This window comes from Seriola lalandi, unplaced genomic scaffold, assembly GCF_002814215.2.
Source record: "Seriola lalandi dorsalis isolate HSWRI2012SDOR001 ecotype SW California unplaced genomic scaffold, Sedor1 jcf7180002054945, whole genome shotgun sequence".
Classification (NCBI taxonomy): domain Eukaryota; kingdom Metazoa; phylum Chordata; class Actinopteri; order Carangiformes; family Carangidae; genus Seriola; species Seriola lalandi.
The window spans coordinates 3,114,680-3,137,625 of NW_019525496.1; the positions used below are offsets into that span (position 1 = coordinate 3,114,680).

General features: G+C 39.8%; 2 protein-coding genes across 3 annotated transcripts in view; both read left to right on the forward strand.

Annotated features, from left to right (window-relative positions):
• adgrd1 (adhesion G protein-coupled receptor D1) overlaps positions 1-8,693 on the forward strand; it is a 30,988-nt gene extending 22,295 nt beyond the window's left edge. The window contains exons 15-25 of the mRNA XM_087170329.1: positions 431-554; positions 3,120-3,223; positions 3,428-3,539; positions 3,865-4,018; positions 5,386-5,452; positions 5,723-5,789; positions 5,934-6,025; positions 6,136-6,262; positions 6,357-6,398; positions 6,645-6,737; positions 6,834-8,693. Coding sequence (XP_087026455.1) covers positions 431-554; positions 3,120-3,223; positions 3,428-3,539; positions 3,865-4,018; positions 5,386-5,452; positions 5,723-5,789; positions 5,934-6,025; positions 6,136-6,262; positions 6,357-6,398; positions 6,645-6,737; positions 6,834-6,929 — 1,078 coding nt within the window. The 3' untranslated portion in view covers positions 6,930-8,693. The remainder of the gene's footprint in view (positions 1-430; positions 555-3,119; positions 3,224-3,427; positions 3,540-3,864; positions 4,019-5,385; positions 5,453-5,722; positions 5,790-5,933; positions 6,026-6,135; positions 6,263-6,356; positions 6,399-6,644; positions 6,738-6,833) is intronic.
• An 834-nt stretch (positions 8,694-9,527) lies between these two features.
• ulk1a (unc-51 like autophagy activating kinase 1a) lies at positions 9,528-22,941 on the forward strand. Of its 2 annotated transcripts, none has more exons than XM_023394076.2 (27): positions 9,528-10,048; positions 10,141-10,233; positions 10,323-10,364; positions 11,500-11,532; positions 11,646-11,682; positions 13,378-13,551; positions 13,700-13,773; positions 13,869-13,970; positions 15,047-15,105; positions 16,253-16,335; positions 16,424-16,474; positions 16,573-16,661; positions 16,820-16,976; positions 17,105-17,165; positions 17,397-17,486; positions 17,721-17,846; positions 17,949-18,088; positions 18,555-18,655; positions 18,854-18,981; positions 19,199-19,314; positions 19,687-19,812; positions 20,285-20,439; positions 20,591-20,766; positions 20,874-20,992; positions 21,290-21,447; positions 21,562-21,697; positions 21,832-22,941. In XM_023394076.2, the coding sequence occupies exons 1-27, from the start codon at positions 9,959-9,961 to the stop codon at positions 21,873-21,875; spliced, it is 2,760 nt and encodes a 919-aa protein (XP_023249844.1). In that variant the 5' UTR covers positions 9,528-9,958; the 3' UTR covers positions 21,876-22,941. The 2 variants fall into 2 exon arrangements, with proteins under 2 accessions (XP_023249844.1, XP_023249845.1); XM_023394077.2 differs by having other exon boundaries at positions 18,857-18,981.
• The last annotated feature ends 5 nt before the right edge of the window (positions 22,942-22,946 follow it).

Below are 22,946 nucleotides of genomic sequence, written 5' to 3' on the forward strand. Positions count from 1 at the left end.
ACATCCAGTGTAACATGTGTTGCTGTTTCAGTTTGGCATATCTTGAGCAACAGCACTCTGTAAAAATATGAAGATTTGATAAATGGAGCCAAAACACTATTTAGAAAGCATAAATCATTTTAAAAGGGAGTGTGTTTTAGTTGGATTCAAAGGTTTCCTCTCCTTACTCCTCTTTGCCCTGAAACTCAAGAAAAATGTGAATTATTAGATTGTCCTGTCAGATTGCCCTGGTAAATTCTGCAAAGAAATGTCACTGTGTGCCTCCCACAGTGGATCATGTTGAGTGATCTCTGCCAGCTGTGTTCCTATAAAAAACCATGTCTAGTTTTTTTCTGTTTACTGTATTTTCACTCTGTGCAAACATTGCTATGTTAATATATTTCTGAATATATTTTGTCTGTAAATAATTCCTAATTGTCGTGCTTTTCAGTTCAAATGAGGGAGTGTGGTCCAACGAAGGTTGTGTGCGCTCAGATGGAAACATGACGTACTCTGTATGTCTGTGCAACCACCTCACCAACTTTGCCATCCTTATGCAAGTAGTGCCCTTAAAGGTACAACATTTTGGCTGCACTTTAAAGCTGCTCTAATTAATATTTTTGTATTTTTTTTAATAACTGATCAAATGTCTATGTCTAATGTGAGCACAAAGTATTATTACTAGACTCCCTTCAGCCCTGTGGAGTGCTTTACTTTCTTTCAGTTTATTGTTCTGGCTTTACTGCCCACAACTTTAAAGGTCCCTTATTGTATAAAGTGAGATTTCCATGTCTTTTTTGATTATAAAGCAGGTTTAGGTTTTGTATTAATGCTGTGAAAGTATCAAAGCGCTCAGTCCACAGAGAAATGGACACAGCCTGTATTCAGAAACTGAACCTTAAAACCAGCTGTCTTAAGTGAAAAAGCTCTAATAGACCCAGTGTATGCTAACTGCTCACCATCAAATGGCAGACAGACAACGTTAGCAACTGGCTGATAAACATAGTGGAGCATTTAGCTGCTAAATAACCAAAACAAGAGGAAATATTCCGCCTAGAATCACCAGGAAGCCAGAAACAGGAGGCCATGTCTCTTGGGTGTGGAATAGGCAACTGTTTGCTAAAACATTGGCCGCATCAACTTCATAAGGTCATAATATGTCAGTGTTTTATTTATAGCTTGTTGTGCTGCCCCCAAATGTCTAATAGAATTCATTATTTTAGGTTTAATGTAGGCCTTTTTCAAAGACGACATTATGACATGTCAGAGAAGGAAAAGTTCAAGCTGGGTTCTATTTAGTTGCTTCAGTGTCAGTGTCCTGGCTGTCGCTGTATTAATAGAGCTCAATAGGACGCCAGCACTCAGACTTGCTGTGTCACACTGACATCTCACAATAATGTGGACCAAAAACCATTTTCCCCATAGACCAACTTTATAAGATAAGATAGTAAATCTCTCTATCCATGGAGTTTTTATATTTGTAAAACTTTTCCTGAGCCTTGAAAAGCATGATTTATGTGCATAATGTCATCCCAACATAAAGTCTATGGGCCGAGTGGGAGCAATTTTCGTTCAAAAGCATGGACACCATCTTTGAATCCAGTATCCAGTTCTTATAGTAATCCGTGGTCCATGGTATTTTCCTGGTATCTTCCATGGCTCATTGGGACATTTGAATAGAATGAGTAGTTGCACCTATGCTTTTCCTGCTGCAACAAGTCGAAATGTCTGCTGTGACAAAGGCTCCTTGATGATTTTCGCCATAATGCTTTACCTTAAATCTGTTGTTGAGAAATTTTCAGAAACAGTAAACTACCACCTACTTCTTAGAGGAGATTTATCCCAGCCGCACACAAAAGCGTGTCCCTCCCTCTGTGTCTTTGTCACAAAATAAGTAGATTTGTAGGAGCATAATTGGGCAGGAAGCAGCGGCTTACCACACTGTAACCCACCAACCAGAGGCCCCCACTGCAGCTTTTGGACAGTTTCTGGTTCCCCCCTGTAGGTCAGCAGTAAGCAGGCCTACACAGTCACACTGTTGGTTTTACTTGTGGTTTTATACAGAAGTACTCTGGACAACCATGATTAAGTGTGGGTTTTTTTGGGTCGCTACACAGGTCAGTGGTCCATTCCTCAAGGACCACAGTCTCTCAAGAGACCAAAAACTGTCCTTACAAAGCATCAGGGCTAAAAATTATTCTTGTCTTGTCTTCTCTTCTGTTCTCTTATCTTCTGTTCTCTCCTTTTCTCTGAACACTGTCCTGCAGTGTTTTACATTGACATTATCTACATAAAGACCAACTTGGAATGACAATCCTGTGTACAGTACATAGTCACCTCAGTCTAAATCTTCGTTATCCAAGAATATGTGCCATGGGAGTATGGTCAGCATCCATGATGGCTTCTTTAAATAGAGGACTTCTTATTGCAGCTAAGTGGGCCAGTGCAGATTTTAAGGAGCACAAGTCTATTTGATGCTATACTTTCCCTCAGCCAGTCTTTAATTAGTGGGCTGCCTTATCCCTCAGCTGCGAGGGAACATCCCACATATCCCTTTTCTGGAAGGCTGAGACTCCTCTGCCCTCGTAATGACAAGGCACATATGAAGACAGTTAATGGAGAATCAAACCCAAATCCTTAAAATAGCCTGAGCTCCAAAACTGCACCAATGCACAAGGCCATATGCAATGGATATGTGCATATGGAGGGACACAATTATGACTGTCTCTGACTCTTTAGCTTCTTGGAAAATGTATATTTTGGTTATCCCAGAATCATAAAAAATAGGTTTGTAACTGTATCTAAAATATGGATTAAAAAACGGGCATATATGAATTCTTACTATTGCAAAGAAGTGACTTGTAATTCCAATGTTAGTTTACTATATTTAACCCTAGAGGGTTTTGCTAAAGCTTTACGACTGAGAAAATAGTCTGAGAAATACTAATATGAGTCAGTATTGTGTTCTCTACATGGCCCCTTTGAATTCCTTGGCTAATGATACAGGCTGAATGAAACAGCTTAGACTAGCTATGCATGTGCATTGGTGGCACAATGTACCGACCCATCATGTACGCACAATAATTGGATTTTTACATGTTTTTTGTCCCTTGTTGATGGTGGTTTGTCTCCCTGCACAGCTCACTACTGGCCACCGGGTGGCACTATCAGCCATTGGTTATGTTGGCTGCTCAATTTCCATCTTCTGTCTTGCCATCACTCTTGTCACCTTTGCAGTCCTGTCGTGAGTAATCACTCAATCAGTCACACATGAGCTAAATGTACTGTGTTTAACATATACTGCATATTTTATTTCATAAAACTACTGGTCATTAACATGTATATGTACTGTATATCTGTATTCAAAACACACATCTTTTATCTTTTATATGGCAGGTGTTACCAAGGTACTAAGTTAATGTGATGTTGTCCTTGCGTTGCTCTGCAGGTCAGTGAGTACCATCCGTAACCAGCGCTACCACATCCACGCCAACCTGTCCTTCGCCATCCTGGTGGCCGAGATCTTACTGCTCATCAGCACTCGCTTCGACCCGGGCACGGTAGGTACACGGTACAGATTTTGTTGTTGATTCTAATAATCTTGAGATCATTAGATTAAATACTGAGATGATGTATGAAGTGGACTATGGTGTAAAAATGTAAAATGTGGTAAAAATGCAACTTTTTGCGACTACAACTAAAAAAATCATGAATGAAAGATAATAAATCTAAAAAGAAAAAAATGGAAATGAAAACAGGATTGAGGAAAAGATAAAAGGTTAATGGCAATTAGCAAAATACTTTTTAATAATAAGGCATACAAAATAATTAAATAAAAAATAGAATATTTTAATGGTAAAAGGCTGATTGTGTCCCCTGTCCCAGCTGCCTTGTAAGGTAATGGCTATCCTGCTCCACTTCTTCTTCCTGAGCGCCTTTGCCTGGATGCTGGTGGAGGGCCTCCACCTCTACAGTATGGTGGTGAAGGTGTTTGGCTCCGAGGGCAGCAAACACTTCTACTACTATGGCATTGGCTGGGGTAGGTGTGCTAAGAAAGATACCAGTCTTACTTCTGTAATGTATTCCTTGTGTGATTTTGTTTTTGTGTTTGTGTGGTTTTCGTTTTCTTGCTTGTTGTTTCAAGAATACAGTATGCCTTCGTATTTTAATGTCCCAGTGTTCTGCCTCTTCCTTATGCCAGCGCATTACTGTAAATATGACCTCAGTATTTTTTAATTCACCTTCATGATCAAATATTATTTGTGGTAGGTAAATAACTGTGACCCTGCTCTTGGGTCTGAATCTGCTTTGAGTTACAAAATTCCAGCATAACAATTGGCTCTCCTGATCTCAGTGAACTGAAGTTGATGGACAGATAAAAAGAACCTGGGACATACGTATACTGTCTTTGGCTGCTGGGGAATGCATAGTCTCTCCTTCACATGCTGAACCCATTAGTGGAAAAACGATCCCTTTTTATTACTTCCTTTCTTCTAGCCAGAGTAATTTTTCATTTTGTGTGGCCAACTGCAAATTATGTGCTGGAGACTTGTCTGACAGAAGTATAGCTGTTATACATAAAAAGTAAATACTCATTTTATAATGAATTGCTGCTTCTATTAGCTGTGATAAGGTCTGTTGACTACTTTATCTTTCATTTCCTGTCCCAAAGTAAAAGTTTCCTTGCAGTATAGCGTGCTACAAACCTTCGGGCTTGGCAAACCAAAAGATCAAGGCAGTAGAATGAAATGAGCTATTTTCGTGGAAATGAGCAATTAGCAGCGCAGCAGATAAATAAAACCGCTGTGCTACTATGGGTGGAGTTTACCATGTGTCGCAGTGTTTAACAAGGCCACAAGGCTGTTTGTTAAAATGAACTGAGGCATATGTTCGGATGACACTGTGGAAGTCAAAACACCATTTTTTAATCACTATGTGGTTTATATCTGTCATAACCTGTATGTGAAACCCTTTTCGGCTGTTTTCAGATGATTCATAAATCACCCTCTTGTTTCCAGCCCAGTCCTAAGAACATGAGAGTGTTGCTAAATTGTGTTGATCACCAGCCTTGTGAACTGGGCAACAGCTTCGGACTGGGGTCTGCGGGGGCCTGAAATCCTCAGATGTAGTGTATGACTTGATTAGATTTGATTGAACGTACCCTGTGGAGTTTCTGAACACAAGTAGCAATATGGAGCAATGTTATGAAGAGTGTAGACCCTGTATCTGACTGGTACCTGAACACAACAGGGTACATAAAGAGTGCAAGGAGAGTGAGAGAAATAAGGAGTGAACAGGGCTCTGCATCACATTTTTTTCCCCAGGGCCCCTTAGCAGGTAAATCCAGTCATGGGGACTATGTGACATTTGTGAGTGTGTAACGTGTGTTGCTTTGATTATCACCAGGCTCTCCTTTGGTAATATGCGTGGTGTCCATTACATCAGCTCTGGACAGTTACGGCGAGGTTGACAAGTAAGTCTGACTTGTACTGAACAAAAAAATATTCATAGGAATGATATGGAATTAATTTTATTCTATTTAAGCTCGGTGGCATTGTGAAAGAATTACATCACCTGTGGAAATAAATTGGAAACAACTGTGTCATTAATGTTATTCCAATGCTTTTAGGTTAACATTTACCACATATGTCATTCCATATTTACATTACAGCATTATTGCATTTTTGCTTGGAAGGGAACATAGTCTGATTTTTCACTCTTGCACCTCTCCTTGCTTTCTCAGCTGCTGGCTGTCAATGAAGAATGGAGCCATCTGGGCGTTTGTGGCACCGGCTCTGTTTGTCATTTTGGTGAGGAATCTGCAAAAACTAGCATTTGTCTTTTTTTACAGTTTGATCAACAGTTTCGTCTGTATTCACACAAATACTTTATTTTATTCAAGAAGGAAACACACAAAATCACATCTCCCGTGTCTCTGTGTTAAATGTATTCAGGTGAACATAGGCATTCTGATATCTGTGACCAGGATCATATCTCGCATCAGTGGAGAGAATTACAAGGTTCATGGAGATGCCAATGCAGTCAAGTGAGTTTATTTCTTTTCATGATCATACCAAAAATCTTTTAATATTGTCCTTTTATTAAAAGCTAACAATCTAATAATATAAACATGGTTGTCTCTTACTTTGTTCCAAGGCTGACTGCAAAGGCAGTAGCTGTGCTCTTGCCTATACTCGGCATTTCCTGGATCTTTGGTGTTCTTGCTGTCAACACACACTCTTTGCCATTCCTATATATCTTTGCTGTGTTCAACTCATTACAAGTAAGTCCTTCACCACAGCATCATTTCTTTTCTAAATTGTGAGGAGTCATTTGTGAATTTCCTCCAAAAATTGACATGTTTTCTTTTTCTTTAGGGGTTCTTTGTTTTCTTATTTCACTGTCTTCTCAACTCTGAGGTAAATAATTCTCTACTCTCAACATCTTGAAGCTTTAGTGTTGTCCCTCACTTGTAAGTCACTTTGGATAAAAGCATCTGCTGAATGAGTGCATGTAGATGTAAATGTAAATTATTGGAAAAGGGACATTGTTCTCTGTTGTGTCCATTTTCAGGTTTAGAGTGATGCTGTAAAATGAGTGTATTTGTACATACCTTGTGTGCCATTTGTCACCATTATCGTCCATCGCTTTACTTCTTTCTGTAGGTCAGAGCTGCTTTCAAACACAAAACCAAGGTGTGGTCTCTGACCAGCAGCTCCATCCGAAACATCAATGTGAAGCCCTTCAACTCTGACATTGTGAGTGCTCATGCTGAAGGTTAACTAAATAAAAAAAGAACCGTTCTCCTCTCGTCTGCCTGAGTCTAACTCTGTCCTTCCTATCTTCTAATCTAGATGAATGGAAACAAGGAGGGTGTGACTCCCACCAAGATGAACACATGGGACAAAAGCACCAACTCAGCCAATCGTATCGACCTCTCCGCAGTGTAGAACCACAGATCACCATTTCTGTCTGTGGCAGGAGAGCAATCTGAAGCTCACTAGTGTAGAACGACAAACACTGGCAAGAGCATTCTCCCACTATGTTATGTAATGAATTGGATTCTCATCCATTGAAGAGAAAGTGCTGCCAAATGAGGTGTTGTGTGACTGAATAATAACTTTGCATTTAAAGACAAACAGACTCTAAGGACTGTGCCTGATTACTGTGTCATAAAAACATTTTGTGTTCCCAAAATCAAGAGCAGGGATCTCTGAGGAGAAGGTCAGTGAAGTGACAGAGTCTTAATATCAATGAGGGTAATTCAGGGTCTGGCAATGACGCGTCTCAGTTGTCTGCTGCCTGGTCCATCTGTATATTGCAGTTGATTTACTGGTTGGCCAGAGTTTATTTAAGGGAATATTTCATTTAGGAATTTCACTTGTTTGGTCTCTTGCCAAGAGTTACATGTGAAGACTGAACCCACTTGTCATGTCTACATGGTAAATATGAAGCTAACGCCAGCAGCTAGTTCACTTAGCTTAGCACAAAGACTGGAAACAGCTGGTCTGGCACTGTCCATAGGACTAGCTGTGTCCTGTATCCAGAATTTGTGCTCAACCAAGCTAACATGCTAACGTATGCCATCTGATGATAGGGGTAGCCTCATTTTTAGCATACATCTTTTCATCTAACTCTTGGCAGGAAAGCCTATTGTCTAAAATGTCAATCTATTCCTTTAAATCACAGTGACATGTTTTGACATGTCTCACACAGTAAACTAGTGCGATTATGTCTGCTTTAACTTACATGCAGAAAATGTAACATTAAAATTTGAGATGGTAATGTTAAGTATTTTCAGGGTATGTTTAGAGACAAATGCATAACCTTAGACAGAAAAAGACTAAGGAAAGTATAAACTAAAGTATAATTTTCCTTAACTATAGTGTTAGATTTATTCCTTAAAATCAACGACATAATGGCTTCAACAGCTATTAACAGTATTCATCAACATAAAGGACAAATTGCCAATTTTACCTGGATGAACTTCTCAAAGATTCACCTGATTCATACAGCTTTAATCCACATTTGGGGACAGCACAACACAATATTATGTTGTGCTGTCCCCAGATGTGGATGAAGTAGCAGTGAATTAGACCCTATGTTATTCTGGTATAATGTATTTATTTATTTTGTGAGTTCTGAGTTCTTTATCATGTCTCCTTTTAAAGTGTCACAGCTCAACAATCAGTGTGTTCTCATGTTAAATTCTGTGTTTATTTGTGTGTTTTCTCTTCCAATGAATTGACTGCAGTACCTCACATCTTACTAAGCTGCAGTACGTTTTGCTTTTTTGATGAATAGTGAATACTGGTTGTGTTTTGGACACAATTCTGTGAAGTTTTATGGCGTCTCTAGCTATTCTGTTGCTAATTTCTTTTACATTTTCATACATTTTTTGTACGATAAAATATGAACTATGTTCTGCAACAGAGGGACTTGATGAGGTTGTTGCTTTTTTTTTTTCTTAACATACTGTGAGAATGGAGGGAGATGGCACGTTTTAAAATGCCATTGATCTTACACTGTACCAACATTAAGTTTCCTAAAACAGGATTTACTGTAGGTCACTCTGCGCTCACTTTTCTTGTCAGATTTAAAGTTAAATATTTCAGTATTTCTAAGCCTGTATATGGCCTCCGATGATTGTTGTCTTATGGTACTATGGTTTGTGCTTCCAATTATCTTTATTAAAAAATGTTTATGACAAGGAATCAGTGTCGTCTTTATTACAGTATGCCTTATGCTATTTGGTGGATACTTGTGTGTGTACCTGTGAATAATTTTATTATATATTATTATATATATTATTAATCTATTTTTGTTAAGGGTGACTATGAAGAATACCAAAACCGGAAAGTTACGGTCAGTGTGACTGATTCAACTGGATTGGACAGAACCTCACCAATGACTTCTTGAAACAAACAACAGTTTGGCAGTGGCAGGTATCTATGCTACTGTTTCTGTTGGGTTTAGGCATCATTGGATTGTGAGACAGTAGGCCCCTGCCATGAATGCCTAAAATGTTTTGTGTCAGTAGAGAGCACTAGGCCGAACAAGGTTACAGAAATCCTGAGGGGACAAACACTTCCTGTGAAGGTGTCTTGATGGCCTCTTTGGTTTGACAGCTGAAGGCCAGTCCTGTTTTTAATTGGGCCTTGTGGCGGGTATTACTCTGCTTGAATATGTTACACTAAGCTAATGGAGGAAAGACGGAATTTCCCTCACTAACTGAGGGTAATTGTGTTGGATTGTGATGAATTTCATTTTACATTGGAAGTTGTTTTTAGCAATTTTTGAATATATCTGTAAGCTTTGTTTAATTTGAGTGTATGTACAAAGTGTATTTTTGACCAGTGACAGTATTATAAGACTTAGACATACAAGACACCATGACACTAATTTTAGATAATGAATCTTTCTTGATATAGAATTTAAAAATAAGTGTTAGCCAAATTAAGACATCGAATTGTGAGTTTACGAGGTGTCCCTGAAGGCGCCATCGTCAAACGTCTGCCGGCCTGTTTGCGCATGCTCGCCGTGACATGAATAACTCCAGCAGATGGGTAGAAAGGTGAGGAAGATCATAATATCTGAGGTCAGTTTCTGAATACAAACAGCATTTAACTGCAAACCTGTAACTTTTTAACTTGTACCGGCTCTAGAGAAGAGAGGACTTCATTTTAACCGTTAAATACACACAGCGGCTCGCTTACATTTTGTTTACACACATTTTTTTTTACTCCTGCGCACGTTGTTTTAACTTTTTGTGTTGACAGAAACTTCGTAATGTTGTCATCGATATTTTGGTTCGATTATGAATCTTGTCACGTGTGAAGACAGTACTTTATAATCAATGACATGGGATTTACCGGCACGAGGGACGTGTCGTTGGATCGTACGTCTGTTTCTCTTGGAAAATCAGCCTCCTGAACCTGCTCGGATACTTTAACGCGTTTATTTATTTTTTTTATTACCCATGGAGTCCGTCGGGAAGTTTGAGTTCAACAGGAAAGACCTGATTGGCCACGGTGCCTTTGCAGTAGTTTTCAAAGGCAGACATAAAGAGGTAACTTTTATAACCGAGACGAATTTGGAACTTGTCTGGTCATTGTTGATATGCTGCATGTAAAGCTCTGATTTTTATAAACTTTTTTTCAGAGACGTGACTGGGAGGTTGCTGTGAAGTGTATCAATAAGAAAAACTTGGCCAAATCCCAGTCTCTGCTTGGTAAAGAAATCAAAATCTTAAAGGTAATGATCACTTTTTTAATTTTGACATACATTCTTCACCAGTTTCTCAGTGTACCTTTAACTAAAATGTTTTTTCCTACCTCCTCTAGGAACTCAAACATGAAAATATTGTTAGACTACTTGACTATCAGGTGAGAATGGCTGGTCTTCCCTCTCTCCTCTCACACAGTACCTTTCCTCATTAACGGTAATACACATGCACAACAATACTGTAGGCTTAACCATAACCCAGCCACATGTTGCAAATGTTGACATGTTGCGGAAACATTAAACGTCATTTGCTTATGTAATGCAGATATGGCTGATGGATATTGTAGTTTTTTATGGAGCTGGCAGGCCTCAGTCACCTGAACTGGAGCTGTAGTTTATATTACACGGTTTTCCTTCAAATTAATTATTGTAAAAGACTGTAGAGAGTTTGTCGGGTGTTTTCCTGTATGCCATAGAGTACAAATATTAAATTGTAAAACAGGTCACACAACACTCGGGACATTAACCATTTGCTTGGATGTTAGTTTGCATGAGTGTGTGTGCTTTCCTCTTCTCACCTTACTGACACCTGCCAGACAGCCACACATGAGATCAGGGTTTCTGACAGATGGCAGGGTGTAGCCGGCTAAACAATGGCTTTAAAAGCAGCGTGTCGTCTCCCAGCAGGCACGTAACAACATGCAAGGATAATGTCTTTAGATTGAGATGGTAATGTGTTAATTCACCTGGTATCTGAACAATATGTGCTCTCTGTTATTTGTTACAGTGATACTTATTAAGGTGTTTTATACAATAACTTCGATACACAGAGCATACTAACTTTGACTCGGTGATGTAAAAGACAAACAAGTTTCAGCTTGCTCCCCCACTCTCTGCTCAAGTCAGGTGGGACTGACACCCTAAACTTCCCCCACCCCATCTCACCTCGCTGCTCTGTGACTTTTTCCATGGCGACACACAGGGTGTCAAATCAGGGAGGGTTCCTGGATGACTTAGGGGGCCCAAAACTAGTTGTTGTCAGAGGGCCCAGGATTTCTAGAAGCACTGCTGGTGACAGGCCAAAACAAAGTCTAAGAAATGAGGTGGTGTCACTTGTTGTGTAATCAGGGGCGACAGCTGCATTGATTTATTGTTGGTATAAGTCTTAATTACCCATCTCTCTTCATTACATAAATATGATGTATTTATTACCATTCATCAAATCAGTTATGAATTAGTTTAGTACTCACAATTAGTGTATTTCAGCTAATAATTTGCATTTTATCTCATCAACAGGAAATGGGAGGATGTGTGTATCTCGTTATGGAGGTGAGTTGTGTTAGAATTGGTAATGGCTGCTCTGTTTTTTATGCAAATCACATTCACTAATTAGGTGGCATTGTCAAAGCTTCTAATAAGGCTTGTCTTCCTTGTCTTTTCAGTATTGCAATGGAGGTGACCTGGCAGAGTACCTTCACTGTAAGTCTGCTACATCACGCAGAGTTTAATATAGCTCACATCTCACTACAGTAAAGTTTTCCATTTCACCTGTGGTCAAAGCATAAAGGGGGATATTGACACCACTCCTCACTGTTGCAAGAGAGTGCCAGTCTCACAGTTTGTTAGCTGTAAACATATTTGGAGCGGCTTTCTGTACTGGCGGGTTAGTGTGGCTTTTAAGAGGCTTGGCTAAGCTTTTTCAGTGTTTTGAAGGAATAATAGGATTTTGCCAGCACAACGATAGAATTCAGGTTTAATGTTCCAACAGGTCAGTGGGTAAATTATCTCTAATGCTCCTGAGTACTTAACCCAGATAAAATTAAAACCCTCAACTTGACTTGTGGTCAAGTTTTTTCTATGTTTTTCTTACAAATGATGTAGAAACCAGTAGAAAATAAGCAGCCAAAGTAACTCCCAGCTTTTATTTTTCATGTCTTTGGCTTTCAGTGTAACTTGTGTCACACTGAAAATTCACTCTGCCTCAAGTTTCAAACCCTGTATCAAAATATGATGACGCAGCTGAAGGTATTAAGTTGATTTTTGGTTGGTGTCAGTGTGTCTATTTAAATGCTGATGTAGAGTGATGGTCTAATTCTACCATCATGCCAGAGTCTCTTATTTTGTAGACTGGCCCATTCTCTGTCCCTGCCAAGAAGGCACATCCAGCTATTTGCAGCACAACACTCAGTCACACTTGGCAGGGTTCACGGAGCACCCACATGACCTCACCCATCTGTCACTCACTTATCCCCTGTGCTCCTGTGGAAAAACACTGCCGCTAGAAATACTGGATGTCCCCTGTAGGAGGGGGTCGCTAGCGTGTCAGGTGTTGTTCACGTTAATTTCCAAATGGAGCCTCATCATAAACAAAATTCTCTTCCTCAGAGTATGACAGCTGTGACGCTGATGCATCTCCACCTTACATCATATTGGAGTTTATGATGAGAGTGTGAGAACAAACAAATTAAATCCACTTTTTAAGTGAGATCAAGGGCTTCAACTAAAGATTATTTTCCCCCATTATTAATTTGTAGATTATTTTTTCCAATTAATCATTTGATCCATAAAATGTGAGAAATAGTGAAAAGTATGATTTTCCGAAATTACAATTTTCCAAAGCCCAAGTTCACACACTGAAATTGTTGGACCAACAGTCCAGAATTCAAATATTATTTACTTACTTATAGAAGACAAAAAAGTTTGTGAGTTTTGTGCTAAAAAGAGTGACTTAAACGATTAATCAGTTGTCAAGAATAGTACCAATTATATCAATTGATTAACTAATTAGTAAGTCACTTTCATCACTACTAAGATCTTTGATGTGCAATAGACATAAACTAGTAAATTGCATGGTAAAAGGCCACAAGACAATAACCTTTTAACCAAGTGTGCCAGTTGGTTTCATAAGTAAAAAGAAAAAAGGTTCTATTGATGATAAATAATAATGTATTAAGTTAAGTAATAATAATAAATTGATTATTAGAATGATAGTAAGTTGCATCACTAAGGTACTTGGGGTACTTATGCGATGACAACATATTAGGAATAAATAACTTCCTTTACCTCTTCACATGTATCTACACACCCTGCAATATATCAAACCCTCTATACGCTGCCATGCTGACTTCGTCCTGTATCGTCTTAATGTACGTGTTTCATCCCTCTGATCCACAGCTAAGGGCACGTTAAGTGAGGACACCATCCGTGTGTTCCTACAGCAGATTGCTCAGGCCATGAAGGTCCTGCAGGGTAAAGGCATCCTCCACAGAGACCTCAAACCCCAGAACATCTTGCTCTGCCACCCAGAGGGGCGCAGGTCCAGTTCCATCAATACCTGCATTAAGATTGGTAATGACTTTAACATGCAGAGTATTAGAAGACCTGAATGAATAGCATGTCTGTGAAAATGCATTGTTTTAACGAAACTGGTGGTGTGAGTTAATTCGTCACACACACAGACATGTACAAAAACTCTTCTCTTTCTCTTACCCTCCAGCTGACTTTGGGTTTGCACGTCATCTCCAGACAAACACTATGGCAGCCACGCTGTGTGGCTCTCCCATGTACATGGTGAGTATTAAAGGTCTATTACTCTGGTTTCCTGTGCCAACTCGGTGTAATGTCACCATGTCTCTAATCTGTAAGCTCTGTTTGTCTGGACACAGGCTCCTGAGGTCATCATGTCCCAGAACTATGATGCCAAGGCTGATCTGTGGAGCATAGGCACTATTGTGTACCAGTGTCTGACTGGGAAGGCGCCATTTCACGTGAGCACGCACACATGCAGATACAAAAACTGTAACATTACTCTTTTTAGGTGTTTAGGTAAATAGATTTAGCAATTCCCCCAACAAATGTTTGCTGCGGTCCCTTACATAACTGCAAATATTCCTGAAATAGTTTTGCTTTAGTTCCTAGAAAGGGCAGACTCATTTTGTCAACATAAAACAGGACATGATCCATCCCTTTCACAACACAGAGAAACGATATGATCCACAAGCACTGAAAACCACCTGTCTGCCGGGTGACACTCTCCCTGATATCCAGTGTTGTTAGCTGGAAAATGTGGGAACAGCTTGACTACTTGTGAGGAGAGCCTTGTTTACAGATTAGGGGGGGGGCATGCGGAAATGGCTGTTAGCCATTTCTCTGAACCCAGAGTAAATATTGTTTCACAACGCTTCGTATTACTTTCTACGTCTGCTCACGTGGATTCTCAGATGAAATTGTTGACCTGCTATGTGCAGATTGCTCTGCTGTGATTAAGTATAGACACGTGCTAATTTTTCTTTTTTTTTTCTGAATCCCTTTTTGTTCCCATGTATCAGCAGTGAGAGAAGAACATTCTGTCATATGACCTTTTGTACCTGTTGAGAGGTTATTTATGTTTCAGTTTCCTTGAATGCATTTTCCATGAGAATGAGAGGGAAGACTGACTTCTATTTTTACCAGGCAGGTCAGTGAGTTGAGATAAGTCCAAGGGTCAGAGTGAGGTTAGCTGATGATGATGGTGATGATGATGTTTACTTAGGTGGCTTAGCTGGCATCTCCCAGTATTCCACTTTGTCCTGAGTGGGATCATCAAACACCCATATATTGTTTCTGTTTGGACTATATGCACTTTGGCACTTTTGCAATTTGCAATGATGTAGGCAAACATTTCACTATCATTCACTATCACTATCTATTCTAATGTTGGTTTGTAAGGGTGGGGCTGCAGAAAATGGATGGATGGGTGTACACGTACATGGTCATTTTCAAATTTAACTCATATTTTGTGTGTGTGTGTGTGTGTGTGTGTGTGTGTGTGTGTGTGTGTGTGTGTGTGTGTGTGTGTGTGTAGGCTAGCACACCGCAGGAGCTCCGTCTCTTTTACGAAAGCAACAGGACCCTGTTACCCAGGTGAGTGCACCTTTGTATAATCTCGTGCCGACACAGATATGTGTTGTACATGCACGATATGCACAGGAGGATGATAAGAGAGACGTGTAAATGTGCATTACAGGGAGATCTGTCTTCTCTGCGCTTAGTTTGCTGATGAATGACTGACATTAATCTGCCCTGTGCCTGTACATAAATTTGTGTGTATATGAATGGTGTTCAGTGTGCACATGGACGCTTTACAAAACACAGACACATGCACGCACATTAGCACTCAATAAATCCACGACTTTCATACCAGAGCTAAAAATAGTCCCAATGTGGAAGAAACTGATACAGACACCTGACGGGACAGATCATCCAGAACATTCTCGATCGACCACTCACACAATTGAAAATCCAGCAACTGTATAATGCTATGCAAATGTAGTGCCCTGTCTTTTATATATATATACTGTATATATTTCTATATATGTGGTGTTGTTCATTTGTAATGTGAAACTCTCTGTTTCGGCCTTTACAATCATTTCTCTTGGACAGTCATTGTGAAAACTGAATCTTTGACTTTCAGAAGTCAGACATGGAAAAATGTTCAAAGGGATTAATGGATTGTTTGCCCATTGTTTTCATGGTGTATTTTGCCAGCCTGTGTATGGCTCGTAGCCATGCTTATCTTTTGGAGTGATAAAGCTGGGTGATAAGTCAGGCCCTGTTTGTGTGTGAGGAGGCACGGTTTTGTTGTTTTCTTGTCATTCTATATATAACCAGCTCCGAGCTGCCAGTTAGTGGCCTGCACGGCTATCATTTTCCACATGACCCACATAGCTCAGCACAGACACAAACACACACACACTCACAGTCTGCACTAACTCTGAGTGTCATGACGCCTTGAGGTTTTGCACCGAAACCGTAAATTAGATTTAAAAAATCACATATTTTACAGCTCGCTCTGAGCTTATGAAACACAACTGACCTAAATATTATTTCTTTTTAGGCCACATATATCAGCAACAAAATGCAAGCACAGTGAACACACTATACACACAATATTTTATTCCTCTTGTCTATTCTATCTATTCTCCAGTGTTTAGATTTTTCCATGATTTATATTAATAGTAGTGTTATTGATCAAAATTAATCTAAAGAGGAAACCTCTGTGTTTTCCCAGCATCCCAAAGGAGACTTCTAGTAACCTAAGACACCTGCTGTTGGGGCTGCTACAGAGGAACCACAAAGAACGGATCAGCTTTGGTAAGCCCCTGCCTTTTAACATCCAGAACCCTTTTCATAATTTTGATTTTAAAAAGCCTCTCTTACATGTAAATCTTTACACGCACAGATGAGTTTTTCCACCATCCTTTCATGGAGACGAGCTCATCCACAAAGAAATGTACGTACTGTTCCTCGTTTGTGTCAGTATCTCTCCCATCTATTTATCATTATCTGGGTTTACAGCCAGGGTCCTAACACAAGCACTTTTTCTGACAGGCTCTCCAGCTCCCATGGTCTCCTATCCCAGCTCTGGCTCAGGCAGTTCTTCTAGTAGCTCCTCCACATCCCATCTGGCCTCACCTCAAGTATGTACTACTTTCTCATGTTGGACTGGTAGAACAAAAGCCACTTGGTAAAAGATGTGAAATGTAAATATCTCGTAAAAGAAATACTCATTGTGTATCAGTTTCCCTGTTATTTCCCATAGTTAAATCCGATCAAACTTAATTCTACGCCCTCTTAGCATTCCGATGGAGAGATGCACCGGCTCCAGCCCAAAGCGCAGTACTCCCCTACGCAAAACAACGCTGGCTTCCTCCTGAAAGAAATAGCCAATCAAGACAGTAGGAACACCTCATCTTACACAGATGACTATGTCATGGTGCCTGCCCAGTTTCCCAGTAAGACCTCTGAGCCTCACTCTCACTCTATAGATCTTTTTTTATTGTGCATTGTTTTCTTCACATCGGCCTGTTACACACTTATTTATTTGTTGAAGTCTGACTATTTCTATTTCACTGCTTCGTAGGTGAGTACACATGTGAAGTGGATGTTGGGTCACCAATTGAAAGTTGCCTTATATACAGTGGGTGAGTTGCGCACAAACAATAGAACAGACCTCTCATGTGAACCCCAACAAAAACATGAGTAAAAGTTCAAGCCTTGTCACTGATAGAGCTGCACAATATTTTGTCAGTGTCCCATATCAGGCAATGGTTGCTGAACACTTTGGTTTTTCTATATTGACTAATACATCATTATGCGTGATATGTCACATAGATTTACTACAGCGAACAAATATATTTTTACGCTCTCTCCAGGAGCTCCCTGGTCGCTGAGAGAGGTCCTGGGCCTGCAGGAAAGACACCTCCACCCTCTCCCCTCCTACACTCTCCCTCCAAGCCCGTTAGGTAAGAGAGAGCTAAGCAGGTTTTAGTGTCTTGAAGATGAAGGTGCTCAAAGATAGATGATGAGTATCAGCATAATAAATCCAACAGTATGTATAGCATATCTATTTAATGTACTTTATGAGGCTGTTATTAATTGCACTGCTGTTTTCCTTTGATATATAAAACCATCAAAAACACTCCTACGTGCTCGCTCCTCTGTGTGTGATTCCTTGGATTCTTCTTTCATTCACGCAGCAAGCCCGTTGAATTCGTTGGCCGTAAGTGCAGCCCCTCCGTGCCCATTCCTGTCCCAACACAGATCCAAAACTACCAGCGTATGGAACAGAACCTGCAACCAGTTGGCTTGAATGGCTCCACCAGGCATGTACAACCTCTGAGCGGTGTTATCTCTGCACTCACACTGCCTTAGTGTCTTTTTTTTTTCTCTTCTGCCTTTATCTAACTATGTCTCATGTCATTCAGGGCCACACTGTGCTGTGCAGGCAGCAGCAGTGGAAGCTCCCCACAGTGTGGAGGCTGTAGAGCTCCAGGTCCTGGATATGTCCTCAACTCCCCAAGACTGGCAACTGGAGGCGCCCAACCGCAACCGTGCTCCCCGCTAGGTAGTCATCTTAATTAATTTTTCTTTTCTTTTTTTTTTTACCTGTGTAGGGAATGTTTATTAAGCAGAGTTCTTGTACAGCAGCTATCTTGGTCACACCTCTAACACAATACATGGGAATTTGTCAGTGCAATGTCACTTGATGCTTGCTACTAGGGTCAGTTGGGTGTTGACAAAAATTCCACCATCTGAATCTCATGTTCAGTACATTCCCAGAGTTGTTTTGTGATGACATATTTGTATTTGATTTTCTCTGTACCCACTTTCCCTATGCCTGACTCATCTACTTTAATTTAGGCAATTTGACAACACCCAGAGAGCACGCCTCAGCTTGTTTCATTCTTTGTTATTGATGTGGACTGTTATGGTTTCGAGAAAGTGTTCCAGTGAATACTGATTTCATAACCAGGCCTAATACACTGCTGGTTTTTGCTAATTATTAAGATCTGTAATCCTCTGTATCGTAGTGGGAACTACCCCAAAGACCTCAGAACAGACTCTCCCACTCAGCACAAGAACTGGACTGCTCACTGGCTCTCCTGGCATGCAGGACACCTCCAGTCCCAAGGTCAGCTTCTAAAACATTTATGTTATTGCATTATTATTATATTATTACGTAAATTAATGATTTGTTTTTTTCACCTCTCTTCAGAACAGCAAAGTGACTAATTCTTTATACTCCCTATAAGGGCAAAGAGTTATGATAGAGTAATTACAAGCTCTCACAGCAGAATCAAATGGTTCTCAACTGTCATTTGCTTTTCAGCAGCAGGTTCAGTCAAGAATGTCAAACCGAATCAGGACAGTCACAGACCTGCAATCCCTTGGCACGTCTCCTGCTTTCCAGACCAACCACAGCAGGCAATCTGCCAATAAGAAGGGTCCTTTTAAAAGGTCAGAACATTATAATAATATTGTGAATGTAACAATTGTGGTTAAATGATAATATAATAACAACATAATAAGGCATGGAATGGAATGTGAGTTTATACTTCATTCATGTGAAAACCTGCTGTCTAGCACCTAGATATGTCACACAGTATTGAAGATATGCCATCTGATAAATTATGAAACGCTCATGATGGTGTCTGTGGCTGTATTGAATGTCCAGATCGCTGAGCACTGGCAGGCTGTCTGACATGCTACTGAAGGCGGCTGTTGGAGCTCACCTGTTTGAAGAGGGAAGTGATGAGAGCCATAACTGTGACAAAAGCATGGATATAACAGGTAACAAACAGGGCCAGTCCTGTTTCTACTGATAGTGTTTATCTTTGTTTGTATGTAAGACTATGTTGCTGTTGTTGTAGTGACAGATTAAAAAACATGGGTAAATAATTCATAGCCAAGTATAGTTTCTAAAGTCTAACGTCATGTGAAGTAATACTGAAATCAAGACGTATTGAGGAATAAACACACACATAATTGAGGGGGCGAGGTGAGGTATTACTCTATGTTTGCAGTAGTTACAAAGCAGCTATTTTAAGGTTCCCTACTGCAGTGACCATGACCATAACATTTACAGGGTGCAGTTCAGCTGGACTACATTTTCCAAGGCCGTCTTAACCAGTTGACTTGAACTCTCCTTATTCATTCCTACAGCTCCACCTACTGGTTGTAGTAGAGGCTTTCAGTGGGCAGACAGCCCACCTCTTGCAGTCTTCACTATAGGTTCTCCAGGCAAAGGAAACACTCCTCCTGATGCCATGGTGTCAAGGATGTTCTCAGGTAGGTGTTCTGATTACACAGAATATTGACTGTTTAGGGAATTCATTTTTAACCATTATATTAGCTTGTCCTGTAGGAGGTTTGTGAGAATTCCCTTTATTAAGTATATTTATGAGTGATCCAATGAGGCTGGATTTTTATGTACTGCATTCTCTGATTTGGGTTCATTTAGACCAATTATGCAAATTATTAAAGTGTAATAATCCAATTAGAAAGTCTGAAGCACGACACAAGTTGAGTGCATTTGTTAACCAGGTAAAATTTGAGGTAAACCAGTTGGGAATCGGTCAGTTAAAAGAAGAAACTGAGAGTCTGCTGCTATACCAGGCCATGACATAGTTTTTAAAATCTAAATAATAATGAAGCACATAATAAGTAGACACCTGATTATATGTTATCTGTTCCCCTCGTGCTCTTTCGATCACTCTGATTTCCCATGTTCAGAGTTAACCTGTATTTGTCTTAAATGCAGGCTCCCCCAGTTACATTCACTCAACCTGGCTACTTAACAGTCGCCTTCTCCAGAGAGGAAGCCGTAGAAACAGTGAGACTGAAGCCATGGAGGCTACTCCACACAGCAGTCCAGTCTTTCACCCTCCAGTGCTCGCTGAGGATACACTCATGGAGGTACACATAAATACTATGATGACGCTGTGAGGTGAATCCTCCAGGTTATTATAGGCATTATGCACATTTGCAGATGAACATAAAATAGACAAATTCAGATTCCACATGAACAGGTTCTGTATTAACAGTAATTTATTGGTTATTTTCACAGCAGGCTCATACGGACGGCCTGAGTGACCTGCGTTTCACCTTGGCTTTTGTCCACTGTGTCATGGAATTGGCTTCTTCAAAAGACGCTGGGCTGGATGCCATCAGCAGTCCCGATGTTTCCTTTCTAGAGCAGAGCTTGGTGACAGATCAGATAAGCGTTCTGAGTAAAGAATGGAGGTGAGAGGCATGAAGCTTTTTTTATATTTCTTCAGCATTGTACAGTAGCTCTCTTCCTTCACAAGTCTTTGTGGAAATTACATCTCCTTTTTATGTGCACATTCCAGCTATGCACAGCAGTTAGTGTTGTACATGAAGGCTGAAGAGTTTCTGTCATCAGCGCTGCACACTGCTAAAGAGAATATCAAACAAGGCAGACTCCTTCCCTCTGCTACAGTTAAACAAGGTGAGACCAGTGACCTCTGGTTTTAATTATCAAGCACTCCTTTTGTAGACCTTAAAAGTCTGTTAAATCTTTTTTATTCTCTAGTAATTCGGGAAGAACAAACACTTTTCGGTGTTGTAGTGTAAAAAAAATTAAAGAATTAATATTGCAGAGAGCAGCTTGATCTATCGAGGTGTTTCTGCTGTGGCAGTCTGACAGAATGAGAATTGGCATCCATGTTGAAGCCTGATGAAAAAAGTGAGTTCATATTTATTAGAATAACAACATTTCTTTGCATACTGTATTTCCTTTGTGTAGTGATCAGGAAGTTGAATGAATTGTACAAGAACTGTGTGACATACTGTCGATCCCTCAACGATCGGCTGCAGACCTTCTTGCTTGACAAACAGAGGCTTATGGACCGCTTCAATGGCCTCACGGCAGAGAAGCTCATCTACAGCCACACTGTGCACATGGTGAGCTCACCTCACAACAGATGTTGACATTCACTCCAAAACAGATTCTATCAACTATATATTCAGTATATGTCTCTATCTTAGCCTTAATATGTATGTTTTTATTGCATTAAGGTACAGTCTGCTGCTTTAGATGAGATGTTCCACTATGGCACCGCATCAGTTCAGCGCTACCATAGAGCCCTTCTGCTGATGGAGGGTCTGTCCCGAGTCATCACAGAGCAAAAGGACATTGACAGCATAGACAAATGTAGGTGGCAGCACTAAAGACACACAAACCACAAGACTACATCTTAAAATACTAGAATCAGATGACGAGTTATTTTGCCTAGATCTTGATGAGATTTTATTCTAATCTGAATGTTTCAATCTCTGTGTTGTCAGGTAAGCAGTGCATTGAGCGACGCCTTTCTGCTCTGCAGACTTAACAGTATCCATGAGCTCTACAACTGCACTCACAGCTACTGGATTATCTTGACTCATTCATCTCCTCAATGTAAATGAATCCTCCTAGACTGTCAATACACACAAGCACTTTGATCTTTCTTAAGGGAAATGACCACTGGAGCATCTGCTCTTATCCCACCACCCAGTCTGTAATCTTTACATAAATGCACAGAAAAGACTGGAAGTCCTGTTTTGTACATGTCTTTGAAGACAGATTGTGTTATAATTGTTTGAAAACTTTGATAAGATCAATTTCTGTCAGTATTTGTTTTGTTTTGTTACATAGTGTATTTGTTGGTGTGTTTTGTGTTTTGCACATAGAATTATCAGATGAAATAATAACTGATTTTAACTGATTGTTGTACTTGAAACAAAGATTATTTCTTTTTTCTGTATTTGATGCATTTGTGTAAAGGTTCTCCAGCCAACAGGAGTCACAATATTCTGAATGAGATGACCAAATATTGCCAGTGTGTAGCAATATAAGTAAAACTGTGCCTGCATTTTTTTTGTACATTTTTCATCACAGCATAGTATTGGCTGTAAGGTATGATATTTTGACCTCATACAGAATAATTGTCTTACAGTCATCATAGAGTGCAATAAGTTTTTTTTTTTTTTTTTTAATATTTGAATGGGATTTTACAACAGATTAGTTTTGCAACAAATGATTGAACGATGCCCTGATGATGTACTCATTTGTGTGGTACTTTTAAGTAATGACTGCATGCCACATTTCTTATGTTTATCTGCTGTTTGTGTGTATGTGTGCACATTAGTTTTATTTTTCAGCTGTGCTTATTTGGGGTTTTATAGGTGTAAGTTTGGATTAATGTAAAAAATGTATGTTAATTCATTTGTACATGAATTTTGCCCGATAGCACACTAGTTTGTTACAATTACATAGCCAATATTTTGTGAAAATGTTTGTGTTTAAACACAAGTTTGTTAGAATTAATGAAATTGCATTTTCTACTTGCTGGTCAAATTTGCCAAAATGAGTTGTTACACACTGTGTGATGAAAATAAATAATATTTATTGGTAAAGCTAT